Genomic DNA, 13,948 nt, shown 5'->3' on the forward strand with positions numbered 1-13,948 from the left:
AATTAAACTGGAAAAAAGGAACTTACATGAACGCTGATTTAGCAAGTTCACTTTTACTTGATGGATCTACTTCAAGTGAGACGTGAATTCTGGGTAGGATCTGCTGACCATTTTAATACTTTCCATTCCAGTACTTACAACATTCATTTTTGTCTAATTTTAAGAAATTCTCAAGTCATTAGTTCAGCTCTTGAAAGGAGAAATGCTAAAATAATCAAATGTATATTGAACTCAATGTGCTAGTATATATACCAGGCATGGGCCAACTTTTTAGAAAGATTTTTTTTTAGAAAACGTTTTTTTCAGGAGGGGGTGACGGTTGGTGCAAGGAGGGGGGGGAGTTGGTGCTGGGCCTTTCAGATCAATATCTGAAGAGCTATATGATCACTGTGTCTGTTCGGCCAGGAAAAGAAGTAACAGTTACTTCCAAGAAGAGGTCATGTTTCTTTATTAAATGTAACACTTTATAGAGGAAAGTTTCAGAGTATGTATACATATTTGATATCCAGATACAGAAATTCAATGCAGTGAATTTAATGGAGAATTTCTTTCCCTGCAACATTAGAAATCTTTCAACATAAAACAGACTGTAATCAGCTGGGTGCTAGTGTTGAATTTACACTTTAATCCAGGTATACAAAGCAGCATGAAACAGCAGCACAAACACCCATATTTGGGCGACAATGTTTTATAGTGCAATTGTTTTCAGAGGAAAACATTAATTTCCAAAGGCCACTTTTGTCTATTAAGTCAACAAATTTGAAAAAGGGACAGCTATCTTGACATCCGTGAAACTTTTAGCAAGTAGGTTTCTCAGACAGGCACGTGTTCAGAATCTCAATTTGGAAGAATGAAGAGATATTCAGAGAAGCTATTTACCAAACCTGCACATTCCAGGTAGTTCTTGTTACTGTTCTCACTCTGGAATTTTTAAATTTTTAGCATAGTTGATATAAAATCTCCATTTGAAAATACCTACTAGAGTAGCTGCTTCAAATTCATACTTTGGAACCCATTTATAAATTCCTGAATCTCTTGCTGAAGAATCACACTGGGAATCTAGCACATTTTTATAGTTGGCACAGGCTCTCTTAAACACACAAAATGACAGTTGCAAAAACAAAAAAGCAACACTTAACATTTCTGCCCAAGTCCTTTTTAAAAAGTGGAAAATCTGTCAGAAGTTATGCAAGACATCATGGCTTGAAACGTTCCATTTTATAGATGTGTTTGGCAAACTCAAACTCAACAAGCAACTCTCTGTAAATACATTACAATCCTTTAAATTAACTGATGGCACATCACAGTTCCTTAGCCACATAGAATCAGACAAACACATAGCAGTCAAATTTTCCTTATCACATTCTCAAGGCCAGCTCATAAAACATGTTGGCATTTCTGAAGCTTTGGTGTGATGTCAGGAGTGAACATCCCACCCATTAGGTGCTACTAAGAATAAAAGAGTTGACATAATGCTCCATCACATCTTTTGACACTTCTGGGCAAGTATGGAGAGAACATAAAATCCTTTCTTATCAAATATGATAAACCAGGGGCGGTGAACATGTAGCCTTTGAAATATTGTTGAACCATCAGGGCTAGGCAAACCAGTCAACTATGCAGAGACAACACAATGCAACAATGCCTGGCAAGTCACATTTTCTTCATTCTGATATTTCACTTCCCTACAAAAGATTTCAATTGCAAGTTTCATGTGAATTTTTAAAAAAATTATAGCAAAGAGAGTGATTGGACTCACTGCACAAGGTAAGTCCCAGGACTTCATCAATAGCCTCTGATGGCATCATGGTGGGGATGTGGTGAATGTTGTATAATAGGGATCTACACAAAAGGTGACAATCCCGCTACAGTGCTGGTTTACCAACTCCATGTGATAAAATCCTCAATTCTCTTAAGAAACCTGTAGCTCTTCACCAACCATATGATATGTAATCTCTACACTAAAGTTGTTCACGAATCTGCCAGAATTTGCACAAAGAAAACGACTTGGACAAGAGTAGTCTGCAGGAGCTATATAAATAAGCAGTCTGTCCTCAAAGTGATGAAACTTATTATTTTTGTGCAGTGCAGAAGAGCTGGAAAAAGGAAAATGGAGGTGGAAGCAGATGGAGGAGGAACCCAGTCATTCAGTTTGACCTTCTTCAGTTGAGTCCACTCCTTTGTAGCAGTCAATACATTAGTAAAGTTGTGTTTTGTCACAGGTGAAACTGCAGAGGAGTCTGGAGCAACATCCTTCCATTTCAAGAACTGAGAAAGATGTATGAAGGTGCTCTGAATGCTTCCCCGTCTAGCCCTGACTTAGCTCCGTGCAATTTCTCTCCCCAAGCTCAAAACTCATTGAAAAGGACATCATTTTCAGATAGTTGAAAACATCTAGGTAGTTGTGAGGAGGGCTTTGAACATCTCAAGTGAAGACTTCCTCCACTGCTACGAAGAGTGGCAACAATGCGGAAATCTCTATATTTGATCACAAGGAACCTATTTTTAAGAGGATAAACTGCAACTTCATGTATGCTCAATAAAATAATAGTTCTCATTACTTTTGGGACAGACCATATAGCTCTTTGAAGTCACTGCTGCACACAAACACATCTGAGTGACCCTTGCTGAACCACTAATGCGCTAGTATAGGCATGGGCAAACTATGGCCCAGGGGCCAGATTCGGCCCTCTGGGTGCTTACCTCAGGCCCTCATTTTCCCTGTCCTCTCGGCATAAGGATACGGTAGCCAACTGAATCCTTATGCAGAAAAGATGGGGGAGGAAGGGACACAGCAGCTGAGATCCCTCTGGAGTACTCTCAGCCACCGCATGTCTCGCCCTCCTCCTGGCATAGGGACGGTGCAAGCAGACCTGTCCTTATGCCGAGAAGACGGCCCGAAGAAGGTACACAGCAGCTGAGAGTCCTCTGGAGCTTTCTCAGCCATTGTCTGTCTCGCCCTCCTCCCAAGAGAAAAGCCCGAAGATTCTGGAAGGAGGATCGGGGCAGTCGCCACATATATCATTTTATTCCCAGCATAAGGATGGAGCGAGCAGCCTCATCCCAGGAGGATAACTTGAGGATGACCCAGGCTCTCCCTGCCCCCTTCCGGCCCACCCTCTCACAGGCCCTATCCCTCCCAGCCCAGCCCACAATGTGGTCCCAAGGCAAAAAGGTTTGCCCATTCCTGCACTAGTAGTCTTGCTTGACTAGTTGGGGGCTGCTAACTCTGGGAACAGACCCCAAGAGTATTATCAATCCTGGAGAATGAGTTCATACATAGAAAAATTCTATGTATGAATCAGCAAACTACCTGAGTAAAGTTCTTCATGTCAAACATTCCATGTTCTAGACAACATCCTACATACAGAAATATCATACATGGCAATCCGTCAGCAAGTAGCACGCAGATTCCACCACAGTACTTTCTTCTGTGTGTATATGGCAAGAAATTATACAAGTAATGGTATTGCTGAAGGCTATGGATTTGAAGTTGCACAAATTAAAAATGTAACCGCATCACCTTAAAATTCTTTATTAAAATTGGAGCAAATGTCTTCTTTCTTCTTTTGCTACTACAGAAAAAAACAGGGTAACAGGGATATTGAACACAATCACATTTTAACTTGGCATCAATGGGCACAGTATCATGTCTTGATGTGAAAATCAAAAGTATTTCTTCAAAACCCAGGAGATCATATGGCTGATAATGTTACTAATCATATAAGCTTAATAACGTTAATTAGTTATCATATCCCAAAACAGAAGATAAGCTATGAACTCAAGAGGGGAAGTCTACTGTGAGATCTTTCTGAGGAAATATAGGCCATTTTTAGACAAGGGGTTTGCTAGTACTGATCATCATACAAATAAACCTTGGCAAGAGCAGGGTTCATTTTTTCTCTCTTTTTAAAGCAGTTCCCACATATAACCTTATTTCCAGGCAACAAATTAAAGTGCTTCTAGTGTGCATTTTTATGTGGAATGATCCACACTTTTTACTCAGGAAAGCATGGACTAGCCCAAATGTTCATATTTACTCTACTTTTACATCTGATGAAATGACAGGATATAGACACCCAGAACAACCAGCACACAGTGAGAAATTTCCAACAGAGAGGTCAGACTCAAATAGAAGAAAACATGGCCTCTTTATATTATTATTAGTTCATTTCATCTTTCTATTGGCACCCAGAATGCTACCAATATAACAAGTAATAATTACAGCACACAAAAGGTACAAGCAGGGCCTTTGTTCTCCAGTTCTCCCACAATCACTTTTGTTAATCCTTTTACAAGAGTAGTTACCGTGTAGTCACCATTTTTGCCTGTCTAACTGATTAATAAGGTGCTTCTTCCCCTCTATTTACTGACAGATCAGAACGTTTCCCAAAAATCCATTACAAAGTTTGGGTTTTTCATTTAACACGTGCCTGGCTTGCACACTAACCAAACTGTGTTAAAAAACAAACATAAATTAATGGGGGACAGAATTCAAAGTATTCTTTATTTTAGCCAAGGAATGATGCATGCTACAAAATCATCTTCAGTTTCCCCCTCTGTGTAGTCAAGAACACACTGAGCACATTTTTGCTAGCTTTGTTTTGCACGGCACTTGGTTAGATTTTTAAATCAATCAAGATTTACTAAGGTTTTCTTTAACATAGATGCTTTCTCTTGTAGTTCAGGCCTGCTGTCCAGAGTCAGGGCTGTTAAGGAGCTTAGGAGGAGTTCTCTGCTTTCGGTGCTCAGACTTTCCCACTGTTTGGATTCTAAACAGGGAAAAGGAACAGGAAACCATTACTCTTGCTGTAATTTCATAATTGTGGCTTTATTTTTCACTCAAAACCCTGCTTCTTGAGATTTGGGAATGGACAATTAAAACCCACCAAAATTGTCAGTCAAAACAGTATTTAAAAAATCCAAAATTTATGGACCACTGCATAGTAATATATGGTCAAGCAGAGGAAGAAGCAAGCCACCAATGTGTAGTGATCTCAGCACTGGCCTACGAGTCTAAAGGCAAGGATTTGAATCCCCATTGAGTCATGGAAGCTCACCAGGTGACCTTGGCCAAGTCATACATTCTCAGCCCCAGAGGAACACAAAATCAAACTCCCTTCATAGGCTTGCCTTAGGGTCCCCATAAGTCAGAAATATCATGAATGAACACAAAAACACAGGAACAAGCATTAATCCATAGTGTAAATCAAACAGTACGTAAAACGTCAAGAGACCAATCCACTGAATTAAGTCTGGAAATTACTTAATAACCAGGGTGGCTTCCTAAAGAGTGGAGTTATATGGCATTCTGGACTGTCAGTAAAAGCCTGAACATCATTAAAAGGCAGTCCCAAACACAGCCATGAAAAAGTTAAGAAGTTCTGCAAGCTTTTGAAGATAAACTTAAGTGCTTCAGCAAAGGCAGACTGTAGGTCTAGTGGAGCACCCAAGCCATCCTCTATTGCTGTATCTACCTACAAAACATGTCTGCCAACATGTCCAGATGTGCTTTGGAAATGACAAAGGTTGGTACTTAGGAAATGTTATAGAACTTCAGGCCAAAATCGGCATGCTCTGAATCACACTTTTGAAAGTTTTGTGTCACCTCCCTGCTTGGATATTCCACTTACTTATCCCAGTGTGGTCCAACCTTTAGTTACCTGAGGGCCAATCAAACTTTAGTATAGGAATGTGAGGGCCAGAGACAGTCCAGAAAGAAAACGTTTTTTAAAAACTTAAAGCTGTAAGAAGGGTAAACAATTTTTTCCAAATATTAAATTAAAATATTTTTCCAGTAAGAAGGGAAAGGGCCAACAAAAATGAATTGGTTGGACCACACTGATTTATCCAATGGTTTAAAGGGGGAATTTTGATTTCAAATACTTCATAATAGTATTTCTCAAACTGCTCCTCCAGGTGTTTTGGACTTCAGCTCCCAGAAATCCTAGCCATCTTACCAGCTGTTAGGAATTGTGGGAACTGAAGTCCAAAACATCTGGAAGAGCAGTTTGAGAAACTCTGTTGTGTCAAGTATGTCCATGTCAAACCTACTAGTAGGACTACTGATAAAATGGAGCAGATCTATAGAATTAACTGTTGAATGATGATTTGATATTGATATAAATTCTGTTGATTTAATGCAGTAGTTCTCAACCTGTGGGTCCCCGGGTGTTTTGGCCAACAATTCCCAGAAATCCCAGCCAGTTTACGAGCGTTTAGGATTTCTGGGAGTTGAAGGCCAAAACATCTGGGGACCCACAGATTGAGAACTGCTAATTTAATGGATTCACAGTAGTTGGGACTTCCAAGAGGATTCCGATCTCAAGCTTGGGCTTTGTTCTACATTTGCATTGCATCTGCAACTATTGCAGCTGACCCTTTATATTCATGGATTCAATATCCAATTAATTGAACCATCCATGGGTTGAAAATGTTCCAAAAAAATCTAAAAAGTAAACTATGATTTTACCACTGAATATAAGACATACAATGTTTACATTGTATATAATGGGATTTGAACATTCATGGATTCTGGCATTCACAAGTGGTCCTGGAAACAAACCACAGTGGATACCAAGGGGCCAATTTACTTCCAAGAATGAGCTACAATTAACCCCTGCAGCATTTTTCTGCCTTTTCAACTGAAGGGTTAATTTTGATCTCTCTCCAAAACTGAGAAACTTACCTTCAAGTTTTGCTAGTAGCACTTCTATTACTGACAAGGCTTCAGTTCTTATAGAGAAGTAACTTCTGTTCTCTAAGGGAACCAATATTAAATTTAATGATAAATAAATATTGCAAAAATATATGCAGTTTTACACCAGAGATGCCAATATAAAGGCGGCTTTTCAACAGCTCCCAGAAACTGAGCAATCTTTTTTTCACTCCCGATTCTGGCTGATATTTCTCACTGTCACTGTCAGATATCTTTGCCAGAAATGTACTCATTTGAAAAACCCAGTAACCAGGGAGCAGATTAAGTTACACATTTATTTATGTCATTACAGTGATCTATGTCATATATTTACCCAGATGAAGTGAATCATGCCATGATGGAGAGGAAAATATGTGTGCTCTTTTCCCACAAGTTTAAATGAGTTTCTAAAAATCTTAACACTTATGTACTCTGAAGTTATACAGGACAGGGCATAATCACATCAGCCTATTGCTGTGAAACATACTGCAGCTGCCCTAAAGCTTTGTGGCACTCTTCACACAGGCAGCATATGTACAATTCTTCCTCTTAAAGATTATAAATAATCTAAGCAAAACTACTGATATTGCCACTGTGGACTCTACTACACTATGTAACAAAATTTGAAAAAAGTTCTATTCCTGGTTTGAAAGTGTTATTTTCTGTTTGTGTGGTACTTACTTTAAAAGTCATTGTTATACTAGAGAAACTTTCTTTTTTGGCTGCCACAAGCTATGTTGAAGTGGTTGAGACTCTTATGAGATATTCATTGAAAAACTATACAAAACATGTTGCAGGATGTTCCACAATAAAGTTTTGGCAGTTTAATAAACTTTTTCCATGTTTTTATATAGAACCAATTGGGAAATGAAATTTATAGCCCAGGAACAAAAAGTGTTTTACATGGTGTTATTACATTCTTTTGTGTGGCTGAATGAATTGCTTCTCATAAATTGTGGTTTCTATAAGCCATAAGTAAACATAGATAAACTAATGTGACATTTCCAATAGTAAGTGGTATTTTCAAACAATTCCATGGGTTACTGCAACAAGTAAACATTAACCACCTCAGCTAGCAAGAGAATAACATATATTAGCCCTGCAGGAAGCTAATATTTAATTCTTTCCATTTCTAAGATGGGCTCAATAAAGATGGACAATTTTTAAAGTACCAAGTACATCAAAGTACCATTCTCCTCCTTTAGTGACTCAAAATTTAGAATGAAGTGACTAAAAATATGACTGAAAAACAAAAAAAAAACCAAAATATATTTACCAAGAGAATGGGTAATAGACGAACAGGTTTCAGACAATATTCTTGACAAAGCCACTGGGTCTGCATGTTCTGCTTCAAGCAAGAGTAACCTAGCCAATGAAAGAACAGAAAGATCACACTGTTGCCATAAAGTGGACGTACTCGACATTTATGTGGATAATCAGCACCACAGATGCCTTCTATGTGAATTGTAGCATTGCTTAAAATGCTATCACTGAATAGTCTCCCCACATGCCCCCCAATGTTTAAATGTGCCCTCCATGTTTAAACTGCAATCTATGAGATCCTGCCAAATTGCTTTTTTGGTGGCTTATATGCAACACAGTTATGCTGGGGAGGGTGGTAGGAATTGTCTTAATGTTGCATCTACTTTATTATAAGTGTGCAACTCTGTTCCCCCCCCCCCCAAAAAAAACATACAGATCAACTTTTGCCAATGACTATAACTACATACTACCTTTGAAAGGAAAAAGAGTTGCGCTCTCTCAAATGGTATCAAAAAGACAACCAGTAATGCTCCCAGATTATTTGTACACTAAAAAACTAAAGGGAAAAAACCTTTCATTCTCAGGATGGGGTGCAACTGGGAGCTGCAAACTACACTGCCTACATTAGTGCTAGCAAGGTAAATGGATGGACGGATAGAGGCATGATTTTAAGCTCATGACACAAAAGAAGTATGAGATTTGTAGTGTGAAAGGGGAACCATTTACAGATGACCATTCACCAATGGGCAATTATTAGGCTTTTTACATAATTGTTTAGGAAGCTGACCATCTATATTGTCTTGTGAAATAGTATTACTGATTCACAAAATTTCACCCTTTAATTGATAATTCAGCATTTAAAACAGCAAGCAAAGAAAATATACAGTAAGTTTAAATACCCTAAGGTTAAGGTTAACAAAAGCTGAAATGTAGTTATGCTCAACTTCCATTCACTCAGAAAGATAAGCTGCAAAAGAATCAAACTTCAGACAGTTACCAACATCCAGCTTACATACAACTCATAGCTAAAAACTGGGTCGAGACAACAGGAAGTGAGAGAAATCTACCCCTAGGAAGGGAAATTAACTCCTTGAAGAGTTATCATGGGGAAAGTGTCTCCACTGAAGCTTCTCACCAAACCGTGTTTCCATGACAACCCCAAGTTTTCAAAATCCAATTATCACAAGGACAGAAAGTGAGGTGAACTTTTCTGAATGGGGCACAGACAGCAAAACAAACATTACAGAAGTGTCAACCCTTCTTTATGTTATCCAAAATTGAAAAAAAAATGGCTTGGATTACACTTAAATGTGTATCTGTACAAGTTCAATTTAAGATCAAACCGATGCAATCTATCTTGTTTGTAACACTGAATGGCGGAATACCTAAACATCCCCCTCCTTTTAAGTTGTCTACTTGTCTTGCCATTCTTATACTTCTCTAAGTGTCTAATGAGATGCAAAGTTGAACTTCTCTTCATTACTGGGTGGAAACAGTACAAATGACTGTCTGCCAAATCTTCAGAAACACACACTGGAAATCTGACATTTGGTTTTCTGAGCCCATCAGAAAGCACCCCCTCACAAAGAGGAATGACATGCAGTGTGGGACTTCTCATGCAAAACAGCAAAATATCACAGGGAAGAGCATAAAAGCAGCAGCTCCAGCACCTATACAGACATTACCCTTGAAAATAAGCCTTCATTGCTTGGAGGACTGCAAGCTGAACCTTCCACGTACTGAGTTTCAGCCGCTCACACATGAGTGTACACAATTCTTGTCGATAGCAGCCTGAAAAACAAATATTCAAGACAACCCTATGTTAAATGCAGGCATCACCTCTCCCCATCAAAGATTCAAACACTCCCCCTCCCCCTTTATTTCTGCCAAGACAACATTCAGTGGATAAATTTCCATGTAGTCTTTTCCATGTAGACTTCAAAACTGGCAAGCCCTCCATTCACCACTATTTGAAGAAAAACTGAGGACAATAAAAGAGAGAATAGAGACAAATCAAGCACTTGAGCCCATGTCTCACCTGAAGCATTCAAGTTCTCATTACTCTTCAACAACAACAACAACAGCAACAAGAATTTGTTACCCACTTCTTCTCTCAGCTTGAGACAGGGTAAACACAGTTAAAAATACCCAGGTAAAACACATGACCATAAATGCATTTTTAAAAATACACAGTGCAAAGATTAAAATATAATACTAATAGAATGTAGATTTAAATCCCACAGTTTAAAATTGACTGGATAGCCTGTCAGAAGAGATAGGTCTTTAATTGTGTCTTAAATTTTGACAGCTCATTTGGCTGTTGGATCTAAACAGCTACATGCGGGGATGCTTTAGCAAAATTTCCAGCATTGAGAAGATAATAATGGCAGAGGGGCCCCTTCCAATTATATGATTCTACTATTTCTTTCCATTTATTTAAATAAAATTTTCATCACCTCCCTTACAAAAAGTAATTTTCTCAGTAATTATTCAAACATTGATTTCCTGGAGAAGCTTTGCTTTAAGGATAAAACATCACTGGATTTGCTGAATTCAACCTACACTGTGTTTCTGGGTTTCTAGGCCATGCTTTCCCCAAACTCTCAAAGGCACAGAGGAGGGATTCCATCTGGAGCTCCTTCTCATTTTCATCCTCATCCTCATCATCATTCTGTGGTGAACTGGCTGCTTTTTTCTCAGGGCAATTCTGCAATAAAACCATAAAATACGAGGTTTGGTAAAAAAACATGATAACAGGAAGGTAAATGGACTAGGTGTTTTTCACATTTCTCTTTCCACAATAGTTCAAGTCTCCCAGTTCAGTTATTGCTATTGCTGTTGTTATAGTAACCAGGTCAAAACACTGAGGGCATATAAGATACAGTAAACAATAAAATTAAAATCCATTCTAATACTATCTGTAATGCTGCATTGTAAGGTCCTGTCTCTCATCCCCACCAATCACACCTGCGATTGGTGGGGATGAGAGACTATGATTCTATGATTCATTCAAAAGTAACAGGGATTCAAAATTTACCTTCTGTATTATTGGGAAAATGATGTCTGTCAGTTCCTGGAAGCGATTTTCCTGCATTGTCTTCAGCACATCAGCCGTGCACCGGAGGGCCACAATCTTGTATCTGAGGTTGTCTTTGCGACACTCCTTAAGCATAGCCTGAAGGATGTCATCGACACTGGGCTGGCCAGGTATGGACTTGTGGAGTTCAGTGCTAGACACAGACAGCAAATGGTTGAGAAACAGAAAGGGAGAGAGATTTGTCCACTGTGTCCTCTTATCAGGCTAACAAGAAAAGCCCACAATTTGTCTATTGATCTAAAAGTTGTATATGCCTCTTTGTTATTGCTTAGGCAACATAAGGATTTTTTTTTCAATCACTGATTGAATTATTTCTAGATGTTAAGGATTTTGGAAGGAAAGCAGCATATAGATCAGGCATAGGCAAACTTTGATCCTCCAGGTAGGCTGGTAGGCTGTTAGGAATTGTGGGAGTTGAAGTCCAAAACACCAGGAGGGCTGAAGTTTGCCGACATAGATACTTAATAACGCTTAACAAAATTACATTTTGTCCTACTTTCATCTGAAAAGCATCTAGAATTTAATTCTTTTCTGTCTTCCTTTCATACAAACAAATCTTATTTCTCAGTGCTTATGCACTCCCTTTCTTTTTTTCCACACGTACCACATTTTCGGTATCTACAGGCTTTTTTTCCGCCACCCCCATTTCCCATTAATTTCTATATTTTATTATACAAGTTATTTATTTAACAATTACAATCCTGATACATGCAATAGTTCTCTCTAAATGACCTGACAGCACTCAACATCAACAAATGCATTTCCAATTAAGATTTTTTTTTTGGCATTTTGCAAATTAATGATATTTTTGATGTATCAATAAATTTAGGTAAGACATTCAATAATGTTATAGCTACTGGTTTATTAAGGGACATAGATTAGATTTAAACTCTTTTTATGGAGTAGTGTTCTACTTGGCCAGCCAGTTTGGTCTGAATGAATATATATCATTATGAATTTATTTACTTTTTAAGGCAATAATTGATATACATCTTTTTGATTCTCATTGAGAAATATTATTGGTCTATAAGCTGATATTGACTGAGGATCAGCTTGTCATTTCAGCAAAGTTGCTATTTTGGTTCTAATTCCAGGAGTGTGGTATTTTTTCTCCTAAAAGTAGCTCGTTAAATAATGTACATAAATGAGAGACCAAATTAGTCTACAAATATTTTATTAAAAATGTGTTAAACCATATGGACGTATGCTCTTTTGATCGTTCTTCCATTCCTTTCCCCTTAAGCCTTTTTATCCTTGAACTTCACGTAATAAAATGTCCCCTGACAATCCCCTTCATAGAGCCCCCAAAGGAGATGAGAACTGCAATCAGGTCTTGTACTCTATTCATAAATGTTTTTTCATATGCTGCTTCATTTTTCTCATTAGCTGTTGGTTCAAGAGCAAAAGTCTGTCTAGTTGTATTTTTGGTTGTTTTTATTTCCAAGTCCCAATTTGCTATTATTGGACAAAGAATACAGTTTTGAATTTAGGTGCAATATTTTCTGATATTCGTAAATTATCTATTCTGGAATAAATGGTATTCTTGCCTGAGTAATATGCATAATTCTCTTATCTGGGACGTAAAGTTCTTTATGTATCAATTAAATTGTATTTTAGTAAGAAAGAAAGAATTTTACATACATCATTATACCTTCTCTTTTATCTAATTTATTATTCAATATGCAATTAGTATCATATCCAGTAATAAGAGTTCCCTATGCAAATGTATTCTATTTCATTAAAATTCTAACACTAGAATAAGCAAGTTGACAACTATAATCTTACTACTCTTAGCAAAAATTCACAAAGCATTCCATCAAGTATGTTAAAGTGCTATCCCTGACTTCTTCTTTCCCCCAGATTTTTACCTCCAGGGTCTCAAAATCTGAATTAACCATCATTTGCCATTTTCTCTAAGTTTCTTTCCCCATATTCTATAGCTAACCTATTCATGCTTTCTAAGTAACAAATGTTGCTCTGTCTTCACCACAGTTGCGGTATTGTTCCTGCCATCAGGAATAAAACCTTTTTTCTATTATTTCCAAATAAAAAGAGTGCTTATAGTGGGGTTAGTGTGAGTACAAACTTAGCTATACTTCAAAAAACATTGCTCCAATTGTTGAATAGGAAAATAACTTAATGCATTCTCATATAGGAATAGAACTGTTGGCACAAACAAAAATTCAGAATCAAAAGATAACTTTTTTACCTGCATGAAGTAATGACACTGGCAATAGCTTTCAATAACTCCTCCTAAAAATGGTACGTAAAAGATATGAAAAGAATTATAGCAAGAAAGTTATTCTGTGTGGGGAATTTTAACTACTCTGGATTTGGTGGAAACGTTATAATCTCTGAAATACTGTGTCAATATAAAAACTTTTTCTCCAAAACAACTCCAGATGCAAAGTCATGTAATTAAACAATATAATACAGAAGTGATTGCTCCCAGGTATAAGATTCTGCTGTCAATTATTCTTTGAACACCAACAGGTCCAAGAGACTGTTATCTCAGAAATACTGTGAAAAGTAGGGAAGCTTGAATAATTGTGATACGGTCAAATTAATCTGGAATTCACAACTTCATAGTTCCCAAATAGCCAAACAGAAGAACTAGCAGAAGAAGAAATCTGAAAAAACAGATTCATTACACAAAGGCTGGCACTAGTCATCAAATAATATTCTTCCTTTATTTGATCACAGTATCCAAATCAGAGATAGGCATTTAAAAGGAATAAAACAGCAACGTTGCTCACACTTTAAATCCCATTTCTGAGTTACAGGATTAACCACTCTAATCAGTGGTTCTCAACCTGGGGTCCCCAGATGTTTTTGACCTTCAACTCCCAGAAATCCTAACAGCTGGTAAACTGGCAGGGATTTCTGGGAGT

At 37.7% G+C, this 13,948-nt stretch overlaps 1 protein-coding gene across 2 annotated transcripts in view; it reads right to left on the reverse strand.

Annotated features, from left to right (window-relative positions):
- Positions 1–431: 431 nt before the first annotated feature.
- Positions 432–13,948, reverse strand: part of ecpas (Ecm29 proteasome adaptor and scaffold) — a 74,407-nt gene continuing 60,890 nt past the window's right edge. For both annotated transcript variants that reach the window (XM_016997357.2, XM_003227324.4), the window contains 7 exons: positions 13,267–13,310; positions 10,998–11,190; positions 10,523–10,667; positions 9,646–9,751; positions 7,974–8,062; positions 6,689–6,760; positions 432–4,772 (listed from right to left, as the gene is read on the reverse strand). In XM_016997357.2, coding sequence (XP_016852846.1) covers positions 4,633–4,772; positions 6,689–6,760; positions 7,974–8,062; positions 9,646–9,751; positions 10,523–10,667; positions 10,998–11,190; positions 13,267–13,310 — 789 coding nt within the window. In that variant the 3' untranslated portion in view covers positions 432–4,632. The remainder of the gene's footprint in view (positions 4,773–6,688; positions 6,761–7,973; positions 8,063–9,645; positions 9,752–10,522; positions 10,668–10,997; positions 11,191–13,266; positions 13,311–13,948) is intronic.

The sequence above is a fragment of the Anolis carolinensis genome, chromosome 2, assembly GCF_035594765.1.
Source record: "Anolis carolinensis isolate JA03-04 chromosome 2, rAnoCar3.1.pri, whole genome shotgun sequence".
Taxonomy (NCBI): domain Eukaryota; kingdom Metazoa; phylum Chordata; class Lepidosauria; order Squamata; family Dactyloidae; genus Anolis; species Anolis carolinensis.